Source organism: Schistocerca cancellata, chromosome 6 (assembly GCF_023864275.1).
Source record: "Schistocerca cancellata isolate TAMUIC-IGC-003103 chromosome 6, iqSchCanc2.1, whole genome shotgun sequence".
NCBI lineage: Eukaryota > Metazoa > Arthropoda > Insecta > Orthoptera > Acrididae > Schistocerca > Schistocerca cancellata.
This window is the reverse complement of record NC_064631.1, coordinates 477,326,130-477,346,625: the sequence shown is the minus strand read 5'-3', so window position 1 is coordinate 477,346,625 and position 20,496 is coordinate 477,326,130. Positions and strand designations below refer to the sequence as shown.

General features: G+C 40.4%; 1 protein-coding gene across 6 annotated transcripts in view; it reads right to left on the bottom strand.

The window, feature by feature from the left end:
* LOC126088602 (probable ATP-dependent RNA helicase DHX35) overlaps positions 1 to 20,496 on the bottom strand; it is a 221,854-nt gene that overhangs the window by 9,524 nt on the left and 191,834 nt on the right. For 5 of the 6 annotated variants that reach the window (XM_049906810.1, XM_049906808.1, XM_049906806.1 and 2 more), the window contains one exon: positions 15,747 to 15,900. In XM_049906810.1, the coding sequence (XP_049762767.1) occupies positions 15,747 to 15,900 (154 nt within the window). Of the gene's footprint in view, positions 1 to 15,746; positions 15,914 to 20,496 lie in introns of those variants that run through there. The other variant, XM_049906812.1, reaches the window with a different exon arrangement.

Here is a 20,496-nt window from a genome sequence, read left to right as displayed (position 1 = left end):
AGTACTTGATTGGAGACATATCTAGTGATCAGCAACATGTTGACACTCTGTAGAGCATATTGTGTTACAACAGCGGTAAGTGGGCAACGTTATCTTGTTGGCTGGAATGTGTTAATGAATTGCATCACAACAGGTTGAATCACCAGACTGATGTATAAATTTGTAGTCAGCTTGTCTGAGATAATCAGGAGAGTGCTACTGCTGTCATACAAAACCACACCCCAATTCTCCAGATCATAACTCCAGGTGTAGGTCCAGTGAATAGCTTGCAGGCAGGTTGACTGCAGGCCTCAACTGGCCTCCTTCCCACTAACATACAGCCATCACTGGCACTGAGGCTGAACCAGCTATCACTGGAAAACCCTACAGACCTCCACCCTGCCTCCAATGAGCTCTCACTCACAAATCGCAGTGGTTGGGGATCAGTGGAATGCACGCCACAGGATGTCTGGCTTGGAGATGTCCTTGAAGAAATGAATTTGCAACAGTTTGTTGTGTCACTGAGGTGCCAGCTGCTGCTCAAATTGCTTTTGCAGATGCAGCACAATGTACCAGAGCCATGCAATGAACACGATGGTATCCCTTCTCGGTAGTGCCACCTGGCCACCCAAAGCCCAGTCTTCTTGCGAGCGTACATTCTCAAGACCACCGCTGCCAGCAATTATGTACATTGGCTACATTCCTGCCAAGTCTTTCTGCACTATTGGTGAATGAACATCCAGCTTCTCATAGCCCTATTACATGACCTCTTTCAAACTCAATAAGATGAGGATAATGGTGTCTTTGTTGTCTTAAAATGACTCTCGAATAACATCAGCTCACCAAGTTAACTAATGCTCAAAGTTAACTAATGCTCACAATTGTTGAAGCGTGTTTTTGAAGCAAACCTGATTCGCATCCTCATAGTGGCGCTTCTACCACCACTCTTATGCAACTGGTGTGAAAATGGAATGGACATCATCTTTCAGATGTAGAAACATACCTAACAACTATCATTTATGTCGCACAACTCCTTCTTGGTGTTGCAATTTTTTCCCGTCTATGTATTCTTATTATCAATCATCCATATACATGTTTCCAAACTTTTTATACTAATATGATGACCAGTTAAAGATACCTGTTAATTATATAAATATACTTTCAGGACAGAAATAGTTAACAACATTCTTAAAGCTGGCAATATCAGTGGAAGTTAAGGTAAGAACCTTCACTAAATGCTCAAATCTTATGTGTGCCCAAGAAGATAACAGTTTTAGGCACATCTGTGAAACCTATTCCCATATCACATTGATGATAATAAGGAACTGTTCATAAATCAGAATTTCCCTCAACATCAGTTGATTTCAAATGTGTGAAATGGACAATAGTGAATTACAGGTGACCATTCTGCTGACACTTGACTGCAGAATGGGCAATATGGGTGTGTTTGATTAGGGGCTGATTGTGTGTATCAGATTTAAGAGACACTCTACCTCCACAGTCTTGCATTCACTGGAGTTTATCCTCATGTCAAGATTGTATTGTGAGTGCCTCTGTTAGGGAAAATTGTCACCACCAGATTCAACAGTCATGGACAACAATTTGCTGATAAAGGGGGAAGGGGGTGATTTCAATTATTGGGGAGTTTAACACATTCTGGTCACTGCACTTAAAAACTACAGGTGTGTTGTGATTTCCCTAACAGTTGGCACTTGAAGACTTTCTGAGTGTGGCTTTCCTGATAGTTCTTTCACGACACATTATTTCTGAGCACTGAAAACTTGAAGTTAGTAGTTCACTCTTTTAATACTCTGGAGAGCTGCTAAACGATGTTCCAGCTTCCAAAATGTGCTACATGACTTGAAAATCATATTACAGGCATAATAAGTTCCTTCACATTTGTTGTTGCACTGTGCTTCCATAGTTGTCTTGATTGCAAAAGCAAAACAGGGGACAATTGGACTGGTAAAGAAACTGTGAGGCTGCTTGAAGAATCTGGTTCTGAAATTATGATTATGGTTTTGAAATCATTGACAGTATTTCTGAATCACTCGTCAATCTGCTTGAATCCTTCATCTTATAGAGAGAAGCCACACAAAGAAACTGAAAAAGTTTACATCGTCTGGGGGACTGCAGCAATACTGTGGCCCAACTGGAATTTGTTAACAACGATTAGTTGAGTCACAGTGCAACAACATACTTGTCACTTCAGAATTTGATGAGTGTAACAACCAAGGTTGCACATGTCACTTATGTAGCAAAGGTTGCAGAAGTCACCTACAGTATGTAGCACTGTTCACCACACGTCATAATGCACAGAGAGCACAAGCACATAAAACCACAGCCAGACAATGAAAACTTGGAGAGCGATTGCCTGGACTGTTCAGTTATGGTACACATTGATACATGTACACACTAATGACACAACACCATGAAGGCAGTTGGTGGAATTATTCTTGAGGGGGGATGTTCACACACGATGAAACTGACCCCTGATACACCTACCTTCATCTCTCATTGGCACATCTACATACTCGTAAAGTAAGAATCTGCTTCAGTTGTAATAAAAATTTATCTGCTTAACTGCACAATCAGTTTCAGAGCGTTAGAGCTCCATCCTCAGGTGCTAAAAAGTATACAGACAAGAGAGGAAGTCCATGCAAGAAGTTATGAACAACAAAATAATCAGCAGAAAACTCATATTTCAGTGAAAACAGTCATACATGCATGGTGGGTGGGCCGTCAGTATGGAAAGACAAGCTCATGTCCTCCCATGTGTAAGGAACTGTAAACCACAATGCATTCAACAGTCAGGGACCGGAAGGCAAAGTGCCATATGAAGAGAAAATATAAACACTAGTTACACTACAAGCAGCCAGCACAGCACACCAAGGCAACAAGGAACTGCATAGTTCGACCTTCTGAGGGCCTAGGAGGGCATGACGATGCATACACAGAACATATTAACCACTATGAATCGCAGACAGTACCGAGAAATTATGCAAACAAAGGGCTGCCTTGTCTGTCCATTTACAATGTGTTGGAGTTAAAATAAATACATTAATCTTGAGCAAAAGAAGAGGAGGCTCCTAAACCTACACAAGATACATAATAAATAAAACTTTATAGATAACATGTAAAAATCATAATAAGTCTGAGTGTAATAATATGGGAGACAAGATTAAAATAATAATGAGAAAAAGAGATTGAGGGGTGTGGGGAGGGGTGTGTGGAGTGTATAATGTAGACTATATGTGTCATACACAAAGAAGTGACACCATATACAAAGATGAGTATGAGGGAACAAATGTGAGAAACACATTCGGGATGAATACTACAAAAAAAGTCAGAAACACTGTGAAAAGCGTGTAAGGTTGTTGCAGGTAAGGTTGTACTGAGAAATAATTGTTAAGAGAAAAGTTCAATACATTAAGCCGTTTCCGAGTTAATTCACACTGAAGTTAACCAATCACGTCATTGTGCAAGCAGATTCACGTGGCCCACCAGATACAATTAATGTCAGTTGTTCTGATAGCATAGATGATAGCGCACCAGACTGCTCAGCCTTTGGCTCGGGTTTGATCCTTACTACCATGTCACAGAGTAGAGGTGGCAAAAAATAACGTAACTGATAGAAATAACCGGTTACTGAAAAGTAACGGTTACTGTGATAACTGTTCCTCTGATACAGGCAGTTATTTCAATAACTGTCTAATGAACAGTGCCTCGCGCCATCTGTTGACCGAAGATCGTACTACGCTTTCCCGTCAACTCATCGGAGATCTGGGTAGGAACTAAGGAGAGGGTAGACCATTTGGAAGGCGTTCTATAGGCCATGGGAATAACTGTGAGACTGCGCGCCATCTGTTGATAAGAACTGTGTACTATATCGTGCGCCTTCGTTACTTTTAGCACATACAATTAAATAAGGTTAATGTCCAAGCGGTGGCTGATAGGAGCTGCAGTACAGGCATTAACAAGTACGGTCGTTCCCTTAAGCCACCGCCTCATATGTCAATTTAGCTTGGACAGGTTGTATAAAGAGAGGTTCCATAAGGAATTCGAGCGACTATGGAAATAACTGTCAGAGATCTGTATTTTCCTCTGGCAGTTATCGTTATTGGCTCACAGTTCTCGCTCTCTGGCGGTTATCGGACTACCATTACAAGTAACCTGGAAGTTGGTAATGGAATAACTGTGTGTCTGTGTTCCTGATACAGTGACTCCAGTCTTAGACCCCGGTGATATTACAGAGACGATAGTTACTGGAGCGAACAAATATTTACGTACTTCTTCGGAAATAGCCACTGGCCATCGCCAATGACAAATAACATGTTAGAAAGTATAACATAATACAGTGGAATATAATAATTATTATCCTCATCATTTGTCAGGAGATTGTCAAAATATGTGAATATATCACAGTAACTGCTAATATTTACAGAATTGATACACTGTCAGAATAAAACAGTTACGCACTTTTAATAAATTTATCATACACAGAATACCCGATCTTGACTGTTGCAACCAAGTGCTGTCAAAACTGAAATATAACAGAATTTTTACCTAAGCTGGTCTATCAGTCTCTGTTACGATATTCATCTACAGAGTAGAAGGAGGGGTCAATGGAATCGTCTGATTCCACCCGTCAGCTTCGACGTAAAGGTGTTGTGGTGTGTGAATGTCATTACGGCACGGTTTTTTTTTTAGTTGGTTTTTGTGTGTGTGTGTGTGGGGGGGGGGGGCTGTCGATCTAGCTTGCAGTGCCGGAATTTGCTGGTGGTAATTAATTTTTTTTTTTTTTCTAGCTGTGATGTTTTGTGTATTTATGAAGTATTGAATGTGATTTAATTTATGTAGGGATGATTGATTTGTGGACTTTTTGGATTGTGGTTTTATTTTTCGCAGTTGTAGCTGTTGCTTTTTTGGCATCAGTAGCTGTGGTGGACGTATATGGGTCACCGGAAATGACCGATTCCCATTTTCATAGTTGTATGTGTTACAACTATGATGTTCATGTTTTAGTATCGTCATCTGAGGTTGACCTATTTAGGTCAAGGGAAATGTCCGATTCCAATTTTCGTACTTTTAGTTGTGGGTATTGGTGTTTTGGTATGGTCACCTATGGTTGACCTATATTGTTCAAGGGAAGTGTCCGATTCCTGCAGATTTTTGTATTTTTCTTTTTGTTCTTCATTTTGTGTTTTGGGATCATGGTGTGTTTTTTTTTTTTTTTTTTTTTGCTAGCTTGTCCTCACCCTAAAACCCCCAACTTCCCGCAATTGTCCCGTTGGTTTGATTGTATTTTTGGTGGGAAATGTTATTGTATTATTTATATGAATCTTTGTGTTTGTTGCCAGGTGTGTGTAGTGACGTCATAGACACACTTAAAATAGCCATTTCCGGTATATTGATAGTGGGTGGAATCAGACACTTCTGTATCAAATAGTCTTTCAAACACACTGTAAACCGTGCTTTATCTGAAACCAAGTTTTTAATGGTTGCTAACTTGCTGGCAGTTTATTGAAAATGCATGTTCCTGAATAATGGACGCCTTTTGGACCAAGATAAGTGATTTTAGGTCTTTATGTAGATTGCTGTTCCCATTTCTAGTACTGATATTATGTATTACGCTATTGGTTGTAAATGCTTGTAACAAATTTCATTAAGGAATAAATATTCTAGGAAGCAGTGGTTAGAATACAAAGTTCCTTGAACAGGTTCCTACATGATGTTCTTGAATTTATACCACAAACGATTTTTATTACACGCTTTTACATGAGAAAAACTTTTGCTACGTTTGATAAGTTACCACAGAATATGCTCCCTTATGAAATAATAGAATGAAAAAATGTGGTATGCCCTTCCCAACTGAATTTATTATCGAGTTGTAGTCCCAGAAATGTAACACTGTCAACCTTTTCGATCTGCATGTCTTCATATGTTATAAACATGCTGTAGCTGGAGAAATCGAGCAGTTTCCAAATCTGACATAAAACTTTGATTAGCGTACTCACACTTTCCCCAATAGGACTAGCTTTTACAGCACAGGAGTAAACGAATCTGTCACATTACGTATATTTTTTGTTGTATTACGAGGCTGTACACTTTATTCTATTATGTGAGCAGCACAAGAAATTATGCTTCGAATTTAACCTGTATTACTCAGTTTACATATTACTTCATACTTCATATTACTTCGTACGCACATTGTTAACACTTTACTTAAACAGTGCTTTGGCGAAGTTCCACGTACTTTCTGTCGCAGCTGCGAAGATAATATTTCTAATAGCGACCGATAACCTACAAACATATAATATGAAACACTAATAATCGTTCTAACATCAACTAAAATGTACCCGGAGTTAATAAGCTAAGGTTATGACACGATTCATACGACATTACTGCTATTTCACACTACTCGCAGTTATACTGATAACTAAACTGATGGATTCCAAATATGTCGTTATTTAACTGTCGGAGTTATCGGTATTCGCTAGCGAAAAATAACTTGACAGTTATTAATAACCGTTAAAAGTAACAGTTACCAAAGAATAACTGGAACTGTGATAACGGTTACTCCAGAATAACCGTTTGGCCCACCTCTATCACAGAGTGATGTACTTCTTGCAAGTGAGAGACTGTTTGTTTACTCTTAGGACAATGTATCTTTGACTTGTATTATTGTATGTTCTGTGACTATGAAATAAAGTGTTGTTAGACTGCTAATCGCTGCTCTACTGTGATTCATGACATAAGAATTTGGTGCCGAAACCCGGGATAGACTTTGCCCGAGACAATTTCCACGATTGCCGTTGTGAAACACTTATTCTGGACGCACGTCACGCAGCAATACTACAACGGGGTTTACTGCAGCGATTTGTCACACCACGCAACAAGCTCTTCGACTACAACTGCCTGCATACACAGCTAAGTTCAATTGAATTATCACGCAACATGTTTTGTAGTGCCATTTGTAAAGGCAACTGATTACATTATTGCCGCTGTGTACTGCTATTGTAGCTGTTCGATTGGCCCTTTAACGAATTATCAGATCCTACGCTACGCCTGTAGATTGTTTATGACTAGTGCTGCCATCTAGCGACCATCAATTGAACTACTTCGACTAGCGATCCAAAGATAACGCCTTACTAGGACCAACTGATCGCTAGCCGACACTGCTTTAAACTTTGGAGTAATCGGACGGAATGGACGTGCCAGACCACAAACCAGAAACGCAATTACACTCTCTAAAGAGAAAACGTTTGAGAGAAAGAGCAAACATTACGCGACTCGTAGCGGAAGTTGCAAGGTTGTCCGACACATCGGAAATCGCGGATTATAAATATTACAATGACAGATTGGGAAGCGTTCTGGACCGCCTCGTTAAATTAGATGAGGATATTCACGAGCGCGTTATGGCAACAAGGATCGAATAATTCAAGCCCACTTAGATTATCTCGAAGCCATAAAACCAATTAAGCTGTCCACCCCAGAGGAACTTAATTCAACATTCATTGAATGCCAGCGACATATTCAAGCTCTCCGGGCACTTGGGGAAGACGTGAACGGATACGGCCGTGTCCTTGCGCCGAAAATTTTACGCGCTTTTCCGGATGACATATGCCGCCGCTGGATAATTCACGCCAAGCGTACGGGAATATCCGAAGGGGACATTTTGCAACTGATGGAGTTTCTGAGCGAGGAAGTCGACGGGGCGCTTACCATGCAGAAGATACGCGGTGAATTTTCAAGCACTTCTAGTAACCTTCCCATAGCGTCCACACTTCACGTACATGCGAAATCTAAAAGATCAACTCTGAAGGATACCAGCGTAAAGGAACCATTCTGCGTCTTTTGCAAATCTGGCGATCATTGGGCGCAAGACTGTAAGAAGATCGTACGCGTTAATGACCAAATAGATAAATTGAAACTAGCAAACAGATGCTTTCTTTGTCTTCAACGTGGGCACAAAGTGTCAAATTGCAAAAAGAAAGAAAAGGCTCGGTGTTTTAACTGTAAAAGACTGCATCATAAGTCCATTTGTGAGGAACAAAAGGATATTAGGGGTCCTGCGGGTCAGACAAACGTTACCTCCGTGGGAAAGGTATCTGTCGCTCCTCACGGATATACGTACCTTCAGACAGCTCAAGTATGCGTCTCAGGACCTACAGGATTGAGCAGGACAACGCGATGTCTACTGGACGCAGGTAGTCAGTCCAGCTTCATAGCAAAATCGCTGATTGATGATCTGAAACTGCAAACGGTAGACCGACAAGAACTAACCGTTTGTTCCTTTGAATCAAACCCTACACGCCCACGCCACTGCAGGCTTGTTCAATTTAATATGAAGGGGCTTTGGCAGAATTCTTCAGTGCCACTTACTGCCTTCGAAAGTACTCACGTTATTTCTCACCAGCCTTCAGTTCCACACCATATAAAGAGTTTACCAGATGCCCGTAAGATTACGCTAGCAGATCCGAAAACCGATTCAACAGAAGATCTTCCCGTGGAGATTCTTGTAGGAGGCGATTTTTATTGGAAGATAGTGAAGCACAATTCGCCCATATGCATCTCTGAAACCTTAGTGTTAGTTCCTTCTCTGTTTGGCTGGATACTTAGTGGAAACAAGTCACAAGCGTGTGTGCATGCAACCGTGGTAAATTTTGCTCAGACTGATCGATCTCCTCTGCACTCTGACAATGATTTCCGACGCTTTTGGGACTTGGAAACTATAGGGGTTACTGCCGATCAGGATCTACCTGTGAACAACAAGGATACGAGACTTCTTGAAGAGTTTAGAGCATCTTTCTCTATAAAGGATCATCGAGCAGTCGTTACACTTCCCAAAATGCAACATAAAGTGCTTTCGAGTAACAGACCTATCGCGGAAAAATGATTCAATCACCTCAGGGAAAGATTTCAACGTCAAGAGACATTTAAGCAAATGTATTTTGATCTTATGCTAGACTACATTACAAAGGGGCAAGTAGAGGTCACTCCCACCCCACTCTCAGGAAAGGAGCTATTTTATCTCCCTCATCATGCAGTGAGGAAAGAGAAATACGGAACCACTAAGTGGAGAATAGTCTTTGACGCCTCATCTCACGAAAACAATGTACCTTCTCTGAATGAGGTATTAGAAGTAGGACTGAACCTATTACCAGAGATTCTGGAAATTTTACTGCGTTTCAGATTATATTCTATGGCTATCGTCGCGGACATCACACAAGCTTTCCTTCAATTAACCTTGAACGAAAAGGACAAAGAATTGACCAGATTTTTCTGGTTCAAAATTAGCCAGGATCAAACAGGAAATCTTCAAACGACAGACGAACTAACAGAATACCATTTTAACAGACTCCCATTCGGCCTGACCTGCAGCCCATTTTTACTTTCTGCAACACTAAGAGAACTTGCCGACAAGTGTATGACAGCATTTCCCACCGTAGCGCGACTTATAAACAAGACTGCATACATGGACGACTTTGTGATCTCAGTAGAAGGTGATAATTTGGTTATAACTATATACTATGAACTTGTAACCCTAATGAAATTGATCAGTCTCCCCTTATCAAAATGGGCTACCAACTGTGAACAACTCCACACTATCTGGAGGGCAGAAGGGTGAGAACTCCACACCCAGACTCAAGTTTTAGGTGTAGACTGGAACACCGCAGGTGACTACTTCTGTATCGATCCTAGCGAAATCATCAGAAGGTCGTCAGAAGAGCCAGCCACCAAACGACTCCTTTTACAATGTACGGCTAAATTCTATGACCCACTCGGACTGTTTTCCCCAGTTTCTCTTGTTGGGAAATTGCTATTCCAGGACACATAGTGCCGAGGAATTGGCTGGGATGAACTCATGCCCTGGGACTTAGGGGCACGATGGCGCACTTGGATATCTAGCTTACCTTCATTGTCACATATACGTAGACTCTCAGCTGCACGTATTCTGTGACGCCTCGGAAAAGGCATATGGAGCAGCTTTGTACATTCGTACTGTCTTAGATGATGACGTCGTAACCCATTTAGTCTGTAGCAAGAACAGACTTGCTCCTATTAAGAAGGTGACACTGCCTCGACTCGAACTATTAGCGGCAGTAGTTGGGACCAGACTATTGTGTTACTTTTGCCGTGCAACAGACTTTAAAATTGCCCATGCTATATTGTGGACGGATTCTACAATAACACTAAGTTGGATTCGCTGTGATCCTAACAGATGGAAGACCTTCGTTTGTAATCGGGTAACTGAGATACAAACACACATGACTCCCACGCAATGGAAACACTGCTCAGGACCAGACAATCCTGCTGACCACCTCTCACGTGGACTCCTCGGCTACCAAATGAATTCTTTGGACATTTGGTGGCATGGGCCACCTTGGCTTACACGTCCCCCTGAATGCTGGCCAAACAACGATACTCCAACGATGGTACGACTTCCTCCCGAAGAAAAGAGGAAGAAAACCCAGAGCCAAGTTTTGTCGATATCTACGCCAACCAGCCTTTTGAACTTACTTAAATTCAGCTCATACTGGAAGCTCATTCGTATCACAGCATGGACTCTCCGTTTCCTACACAACATTTGTCAGAAGAATAAATCTTCAGGAGAACTTACAGCCACCGAATTATCAGCTGCCAAAATGTATTGGATTCGAGTGGGCCAGAGAGATTCCTTCCCCAACGAATTACATGCACTTCAGAATAACTTACCACTGCCAAGAGAGTCAAAAATCGCATGATACAATCCTTTCCTAGAAGATGGACTGATACGTCTAGGAGGTCGACTGCAGTGCACTAGCCTAAATAGGGAACAAAAACATCCTGTACTCCTTGACGGTTCCCACCACTTCACACAATTGGTTATTCGAGAGACACACATCCGCCTCCATCACTTTGGTGTTCATTCTGTACTACCCGAACTGCGAACTGAATTTTGGATCCTTAGAGCTCGTCAGGCCATCAAAAGAATCCTACACTCATGCCTCGCATGCAAGATCTTGAAGAATCCACGAGGGCAACAGATTGAAGCACCGCTGCCACCTGAACGAGTTTCACCTGCCAAACCATTTGCTATAACCGGAATAGACTTTGCTGGCCCACTATTCATCAAAGTGGGGAAGGAAACGCACAAGTCATATATCACTCTTTTCACATGTGCTACCACACGAGCTGTACACCTCGAACTCTGTACAGACTTGTCAACTGACAAGTTTCTTATGGCACTTCAGTGATTCGCCGGAAGACGCGGACTACCCCACACGATATATACAGATAACGCGAAAACATTCCACGCCATGAATATGGAACTAGCCCAACTTTGGAAGGCATTAACCACCACAAAACTTATCAGTTCCTCGCCCACCACGGTATGACTTGGAAATTCATTGTCTCCCGGGCGGCTTGGTGGGGAGGATGGTGGGAAAGAATGGTGGGCACTATAAAGCGTTGCCTACGAAAGGTATTGGGACTCGCAAAGCTCACTGAGGAACAACTGAACACCACCTTGATCAGTATTGAAGCCGCGGTGAACTCCAGGCCCATCACACCAGGAGATGATTGTGATGCACTCACACCTTCCCATTTTCTGACAGGAGAAAAACTTACGACTATTCCAACGGGACCAGAGCCTTCAGTGAACACCAATTTAACAAAGGAATTCCGACTGAGACAGCAACTCTGTGACAGTTTTTGGAACCGTTGGGTTACAGAATACCTATTGGAGCTCTGGAACTACCATGAAGTTAAATGCCCATCGGGACGAGTCATCCCCTTTCGCCCTGGCGACATCGTGCTGATCCAAGAGGACCTTCGTCCGCGACATATGTGGAAGAAGGCCAGGATAGAAAAGCTACTACCAGGAAGAGACGGCAGGGTAAGGACGATAATACTCCGGACACCAGAAGGTCATCCTGTGCAGCTGGCCGTACCTTTGGAGGTCGACCAGGGTGGGGAGGATGTCACAGAGTGATGTACTTCTCGCAAGTGAGAGACTGTTTGTTTACTCTTAGGACAATGTATCTTTGACTTGTATTATTGTATGTTCTGTGACTATGAAATAAAGTGTTGTTAGACTGCTAATCGCTGCTCTACTGTGATTCACGACATACCACCCCATGTCCAATTTTTGTATCACATCTTGTCCAGCTTTAGAAAACCAAACAAAGAACGCATTTGGTGACCCCACCTCTGGCAGGCTGCTTGAATTTGTGCACACAATGGCCTGATTGGCTAACTTCAATGCTAACTAACTCAGAAGTGCTGCAAAATATGCAATTTTTTCTTAACAATTATTCTCAGCATAACCTACCCTGAAACACAATTACAAACTTTACAGACTGTCTGTGACTACTTTGTATAGAAACCATGAACGATAGGTGGTGGAAATGGTATAAACATTGTAGGCATTAGAAGTACCACATTTTGTAATGATTTGAGAATGTTTGCATAAATTCTAGAGCCATTCAGCCTTACACCATCTCGAACACACGGTAATTTAGATGTGAGTGGGAAAAAGAAACCCTGTCTACTACAAGTCACCTGTCTGTGTGTGCAGGTCTGAAGTTTGTCGTGAGGAGACTGTAGACACAGTGATCGAATGGCACCAGCAAGTACTTGTTGGTCGATCTGTGGAAGTCGTAGTGGAAGCACATGGAAGAACCAAGGAACTTCTGTGTTATTCTGTGATGTTTTGTAATTGTGACTGTAGTTAGTGACAAAAGAACAGTTGAGTTGAGAAAGACTTTTAAGTAACTCTTAACACAGACTTGCTAGAGCCAAGACATGTTTATGATTTCTATGGTTGTTAAACCAACTCTGTTGTAAATGTATCTTAATTGTGTCTAATGTGAGAAAACACAGGTGACTTACAAGAAGTTGAATATTTATGTAAGAAATGATAATTTTGTTCTTTGTGGAAGTTGAAATATACCAAGATTCAACTAAAAGTATTCTTCAAGTACCTACTTATTTCATGAGTAGAGAGAGAGTCTCATATGTTCCTTTAACTAGCATCATTCTTTGAAGAAGAAGTTTTTAGAAATTGATGTAGCCGGCTATCCAGAGTAGCTGTGCATACCACATAAGTCAACTCATGTAAAAGAAATGGGATGGTTGCAATCCAACTTCACACATTCTTGTCATCAAAAATGTTAGAATTTGTGGACTGTTATATACAGAATAGGCCTGATGGTGTGATGTGAATAACTAAGCAAACCATATACAGTGTCAAAACTATATAGATTTATGTAAGGGGGGTGTTTATCTGTGATGCATCCAAGTGGTGTACCAGAATAACAGTTAAAAATGTGTGTGTACCATAATGAAAAAAAGGCAGCATGTATAAAAGGTAATCATGTGTAGTAAAAGGATCTGGTTAAACAATGGTCCCCAACTGAGGCACGTACATTATGACTAGCTTAAAACTATTTCATGATAAATATATAATACTATTCACAGGCAGAATGGTGGAACACAACCATGGATGCTTGAAAAATTAAACCTGAAGATGTGACATTAGCATTTGAGGAACTAATAATTATTTAAAAGAAACGTGTTTGACTGTAGTTTGTTGACTTAATGTGGACTCTGGGTTGTGGTTCAGATTATACAGGTTCTCAATTTCTTCTAGCAAGACGCAATCTCTGGGCTGCAGTGGAAAATGCTAAGATTTTCATATGTCAGGTATCGAATACTTGTGAAACTTAAGATGGTTAGTTAAGGTGGATTTGGAGTTGCCTAAATCTTGGTATTCTTTAAATCAGATAGCAAATGTGTATCTTGTCTGGCTAATGAATAGACAATGACAATCGTTGCATTTGATTTTGATCACACCTGACTGCATGTATGACTTCTTATTACAAATTTACAAGTTAATACTTCATGAGACAATGAGAGAGTGATGTATGCAGAGAGATGGATTTTGAGTCAGATGGGAGACACCTGCAGTTATGTATGTACTATTTTACAATCTTTGACCACTGCTTGCATCCCAATTTATATCACAAGTGCAGCTAAGTCCTTACATTTCATTTTTAATTGCAAGCGTATTGAAATGAGTGGTTATTTTCTTTATACAGTTTATATAGATAGTTTATACAGATTACAGTAACCATATTCTCCTTAATGTTCAAGCAGTTTCCGCTAAATGGAATGTTAAAACAGTAATGACAGTTCATAATTTATGTACTAGTTGTTGTTGTTGTTGTTGTTGTTGTGGTCATCAGTCCTGAGACTGGTTTGATGCAGCTCTCCATGCTACTCTATCCTGTGCAAGCTTCTTCATCTCCCAGTACCTACTGCAACCTACATCCTTCTGAATCTGCTTAGTGTATTCATCTCTTGGTCTCCCCCTACGATTTTCACCCTCCACGCTGCCCTCCAATACTAAATTGGTGATCCCTTGATGCCTCAGAACACGTCCTACCAACCGATCCCTTCTTCTGGTCAAGTTGTGCCACAAACTTCTCTTCTCCCCAATCCTATTCAATACTTCCTCATTAGTTATGTGATCTACCCATCTAATCTTCAGCATTCTTCTGTAGCACCACATTTCGAAAGCTTCTATTCTCTTCCTGTCCAAACTATTTACCGTCCATGTTTCACTTCCATACATGGCTACACTCCATACAAATACTTTCAGAAATGACTTCCTGACACTTAAATCTATACTCGATGTTAACAAATTTCTCTTCTTCAGAAACGCATGTACTAGTTAGAGGATACATATTCCTTTTATCTCTAGTTGCTTGTAGCATCATTTTAGACTATTTACTTCTTTAAAGATACTCAGTGATGTATTTACATGAGATACTGTGATGGATCTTCTTAAATCTGATAATATTATAAAATGGAAGATAAAACTACACCTTCTGACAAACACATTGCATTCAGTTATGAATTTACAGCTGTTGCTACATTTTATGTAGATGTGATATGCAAACATAATGTTTGCAAATAATGATGTTTATACTGCAACAGAGGTAATACCCTTTAGGAATGGGATTATCTAATGTCACCGCTTACCCAAAGGGGGAAGCAATACTCTCAATCAGTTTTCAGTAAGTTTTCATCAACACTTACTCCAAGAATCACTGTGAAGGTACTATTTATCACTAAGCCAGTCAAGGTGTCGGATTGCTGGAAGAGTGATGGGATAATTATTGTTAACTGCCACTTATGTATTGATTCTGTGAAGTTTATGTACATTGCTGACATTATTTTGTAAAAGTAATAGAGCATGGTAATTGCAAACTGACCATCACAAGCATGTGTGTCCATAGAAATTTATACAGGAGGGGGAAGATGGAAGGGGGAAGAAGGGAAAGGTTCTAAAATTGCAATTTCATACAATTGTTAAAGACATAGTATTGCCTTACTGTGATCAGCCACGTAATGGTACAATTGTCCACACATGAAATGTAAAAGTGTATAAGAATTCTGTAATGATTAAAAACCTTGTGCTTCCGGAGGTTTTTTTTTTTTTTTTTTTTTTTTTTTTTTTTTTTTTTTTTTTTTTTTTTTGGGTGGGGGCGGGGTAACTCTTACGGTCACAGGTGTGTTTTGTGAAAATAAAGTGCAAGTGCACTGACTGTAATTTCAATACTGACAATGTCATTTGCACATTTTGAATTATTACTAATACTGTATCTATTTACTCATCATCAGAACTGCACCATATGAGGCATTAAGGTCAGTAATATTACTACTGTCTCAATACAGTTACTATTGAAAAGGAGTAATATCTGTGTGCCAGTACTAACCATTGAGGCTGCTCCAGTGTATATATAACAGATGTTGGATGTATGTTTAAGACTTGGTCCCCTCGTACAGTCTTATAAACACCAGAGTAGTGAAGATAGACAGCATTTGGGAAGAGGCCTGCCGTAATGCAACGACAAATCACTTCTGTGTTACCTGCGGGAATATACTACAAAAAATTAATGGTATTGTATACCACTAAAATGTCTTGACTTACACACAAATAAATACTTATACTCCTATACTACTACATGATAAATATGAGTTACTTTTTAATTGTGAATCTTTAGGAACCTATCTGCAATAGTCACAGTCATTTCATCATCATCCATAAGACAACTTATTGAAAATCATCTCATTTGTATAGCATCTAAATTATTCTAAGTATACTGTTATAAGCTACACTTGATGTTTGTCTTTTTGGTTCAAAGAGGAACAACTGCATTGTTAGCTGTCCCAAGTGGAAGATGTGCTCTGTTGGTGCTCCACAAGTTTGATTGTGAGAAACTGACGCAGTGTCCTCCTTTGGCACATCAGTGTAGAAGGTATCACAAATTTAACTAAGAAAAAAGTCTGAGCAATTTGTGTATTTATTTACATGCATAAGTCAACTTCCAAATTTGTCTTTGAATGGGACCACATGTGCCAGATCAGGTGCTAGTTGAAAATTCTAGATTCTAATACTTTGCTGTTTGAGTAGTTTTTGCATCCTTTGATTTATTGTGTCAGTATTCAGGTGTATCATGATATGTTTTGAATTTTGCAACATTTTTGAGTACAGGGAAAAGCTCATACTGTATTGTCAATTACAAACTTAATTTGCACTTTTTAGAAACATGTGACAACAGTTTATGGATTCCTTGTTTAACTACATCATTGTTGCTAAAATTGTTTCCTCGCATAGCCATTCTTTGTTTAAAAAGTTTCTCTCTGCATTAGCAGTTACACGTGTAACTTCATCAGAACATAATAATTTATATACTTTCCTTTCCAGCAGCAGTAATATGGACCCACTGGACAGGTAAAGTATCAAAATCAAAAATTAGAACTTTAAATATTTTGTGACTTAAAGCTTTGCACTGTATGAACTATGACATTCTCATGCAGAAAGAGATTTATTTATGTGACAGGAAGCTGTTTGTATCTATTATACATACATTGCATAGCAATTCTGAATTTGGAGGAGCCTGGTATGCTGTATCTTGATTCATGTGTTTTGCATAGCAATTCTGAACCTGAAGGAGGCTGGTATGCTGTATCTTATTCATGTGTTTGGCATAGCTATTCTGAATTTGAAGGAGTCTGATGTATTGTATCTTGGTTCCTGTGTTGTTTCCAGAATAAATTAATTATCCTGCATTTACACTGTCACAATATTCAAATGTTCTTTTCATTCATGATGCAACCACGTATATAATAAAAAGTTCGTTTATCCATTTTATAAGCCAGTACTGAATATCTGAAGATGCCAGATTAATCTGTGTGAACTAGTTACGTGGAGTAAAATATTTCAATAGTGCAGCTGATGACTGAATTCATTTTGGAACACCACACACCACAGTTGCCAAAACAAAGTTGTGCACCAAACTGTAGAAAATACTAATCCTCCTGCTGAAAAAACAACTAATGAAAAATTTGAAGAATGTGTAATTAGATGAATGATGAACACTAACTTCACTTAACAAAGGCTTATTCAGCACTTGCACATACAAGAGGGTGGAGCAAACTGCCTCCGGCCAGAACACACACAGTATATATACCGTATTTACTCGAATCTAAGCCGCACTCGAATCTAAGCCGCACCTGGAAAATGAGGCTCGAAATAAGGAAAAAAAAAAAAAAATTCCTGAATCTAAGCCGCACCTGAAATTTGAGACTCGAAATTCAAGGGGAGAGAAAAGTTTTAGGCCGCACCTCTAAATCGAAACAAAGTTGGTCCATTGTAATATGAGACACAATTTAGGTCGAATGAATGACGAACAGCTACAGTAGTTTGGTTCGAGTCGTAAGCTTAGCAGTTAAGCTTTACCACGTAGCCATTGCTATGCGTCAGGCGCTCCGTCCGTATTTATACGGGTACCCTTCCTTTTTCACGTGCTTCGTTTGGTTTGAATCGATTGCTTATTTTGGTTTGATCTGATAAGTGCCGTTTTCTTTGTTATAGGTGTTTGCGTCACTCTTAAGCTGAAAATGCATTACTGCACTGTGTCATGCATTGTTTGTCGCATTCTGATAGTGCGTGTTTGTTTACGGCCTGTCGCGGCTCGCGGCATGGCTTGCTTTTGTGCGCGCTACCGCCGCGTACAATTAAAAAAAAAGAGAGGAATCGTCTCATTAGCGAAACAATGGCAAGAGACTGCTATTTGTTCTTACTTACACTGCTGCTTTCTTTGATAATGATCAACAAGAATAAAATAATAGACTGCGTATGATAGAACAAGTTCTGAACGAGAGTTAGGCGAAAATTTTTCTCCGTTTGAAAATCTTTGCGGCCGCTTCTTTATTACATCAAATTCTGCACAGAAATTAGAGTCATCTTAGATTTAAAAATCTAGTCACTTGCCGTGCTTCATTTCTGACTGTATCACTATTAGGCATAAAATAATACGAATATAAACATGACACGATATGTATATTCTTCCGCGTTTGCTGTTGTCTCACTCTAGTTTCGTAGTTTATTAGGCAGACAGGATTTAAATGAGATAGCAGCAAACACGAAAGAATACATGGCAAAATGTTTATATTCGTATTATTCTTATGGTGAAGAGAATACTGTATGTGATTCAAATTTCATCAGGTTCCTATTAGCAACCATCTCTTCTCACAGATAGGAAAAAATTCAGTACGTAGAGTTGGCCATATTGACAAACATCCCAAACAGTCTTGCCAGTCAGATTTTCGTAGTACACTGAAATTGTGCTATATTCGAAGATGAACAATACGGAATTTGTATTTACTTCGTTGGATAATGTATGAAAATGCAGTGGTCGAAACTCGCGGCGGAGAAAAAAAGCTAGTCTTCCACTTTTTTTTTTTATTTATTTACTGTTGCAGAGGTTTTGGCGCCAGTATTTATCTTTGTGCCTACAAAGCATGCCTGCGTAGCGCTACATAATACACGGCAGAAGTTAGTTGCGGCGGCACGTACCAACATTTTTCATAACTTCCGCTTGCTTTGCACTCGATTCTAAGCCGCAGGCGGTTTTTTGGATTACGAAAACCGGAAAAAAAGTGCGGCTTAGATTCGAGTAAATACGGTACAGCTACTGAGCATTCCTGTACAATGATACTTGACATTTGTGGATACTTCTAGAATGTACTTGAACCAAATATAGAAATTAAAATGGTATAGTCCAGGTGAGTTTTGAACCCATGGCCCTCCATTCAACAGTTTAGTATCATAACCACAACACCACGGTATTACTCAGCTTCTTCTGGGCCATTTCTCCCTCCTTAAGAGAACAGCATCTCAGTGTTACATCCTCCTAGTCTGGGAACGAGTCATCAGTCCTACATACTCTGACTCCAGATTAACTGATGCTCGCCCTGGCAGTGATCTTCTTAGAACTTATTTTGATGCTACACGCTTCATCACCTTTCCGCCTGTTGCCTGTCGCTGGAGCTTTGAATTTACCCTGCGTGGCAGGATCTTTGTATGGCTTCATTCGAAGGACGTGGACTGTATCTCTGATCTTTCGTTGTCTTGTGTTGGGATTGAAATCTTCAACTTCATAAGTAACATCAGACAACTGTCTTACAATCTTATAAGGTCCAAAGTAGCGCCTGACGAGCTTCTCAGAGATACCAACCTTCCAAACGGGAGTGAAGGTCTAGATGAGGTCACCCGGCTGGTAGACAACAGGGCAGTGGCTCACGTCATACCTTCAGCGATTGTTTTCTTGAGCCTGCAACATGCGGAGTCAAGCTAACTGCCGAGCTTCCTCAGCTCTGGTTAACACCTGGCCAATGTCGCCATTGTCCACGTCATCAGGAGGTAACGGAAACACAGTGTCCATTGTCGTAGTCGCCTCACGCCCATGCACCAGGAAAAATGGCATAAATCCTGTGGTGTCTTTTTTGGCAGTGTTGTAGGTAAACATCATGAAAGGTAGCACCATGTCCCAATTGCTCTGCTCAACATTGACGAACACTGATAGCATGTCGGCCAAGGTCTTATTAAAGCATTCAGTAAGCCTGTTAGTTTGCGGATGGTAGGCAGTCGTCATCTGGTGAATAACGTAGCACCGACGGTTTCTCTCTGTCACAAGATTCAATTGAAAAACTTTCCCTCGATCCATAATTAACAACCTTGGGTCACCATGTTTTAATACAATGTCTTCCACAATGAATTTGGCTCCCTCAGATGCTTCTGCTGTTTTCACGGCTTTTGTAATGACATAGAGTGTCAGATAATCAGTGCAAACAATAATCCATCTATTGCCACTAGCATATGTCAGACATTGTCCCAGGAGGTCAATCCCAACAAACTGGAGAGGCGTTTCAGCTGGTGGAATTGGTATGAGTCAGCCAGGTGGTTTCTGAGGAACTGCCTTTCTCCTCTGGTACTCTTGATGGTGTGATACATAGGGACAGACACTCCTAAATAAACCTGGCCAGAAAAATCTCTTGCGGATCCTATCGTTTGTCTTAATAAATCCTAAATGTCTGGCCTCAGGTGTGTCATGGAATTTCTGTACAACATCTATGTGCATGTGTTTAGGAATCACTGGTTGCCACCTCATTCCAAATGGA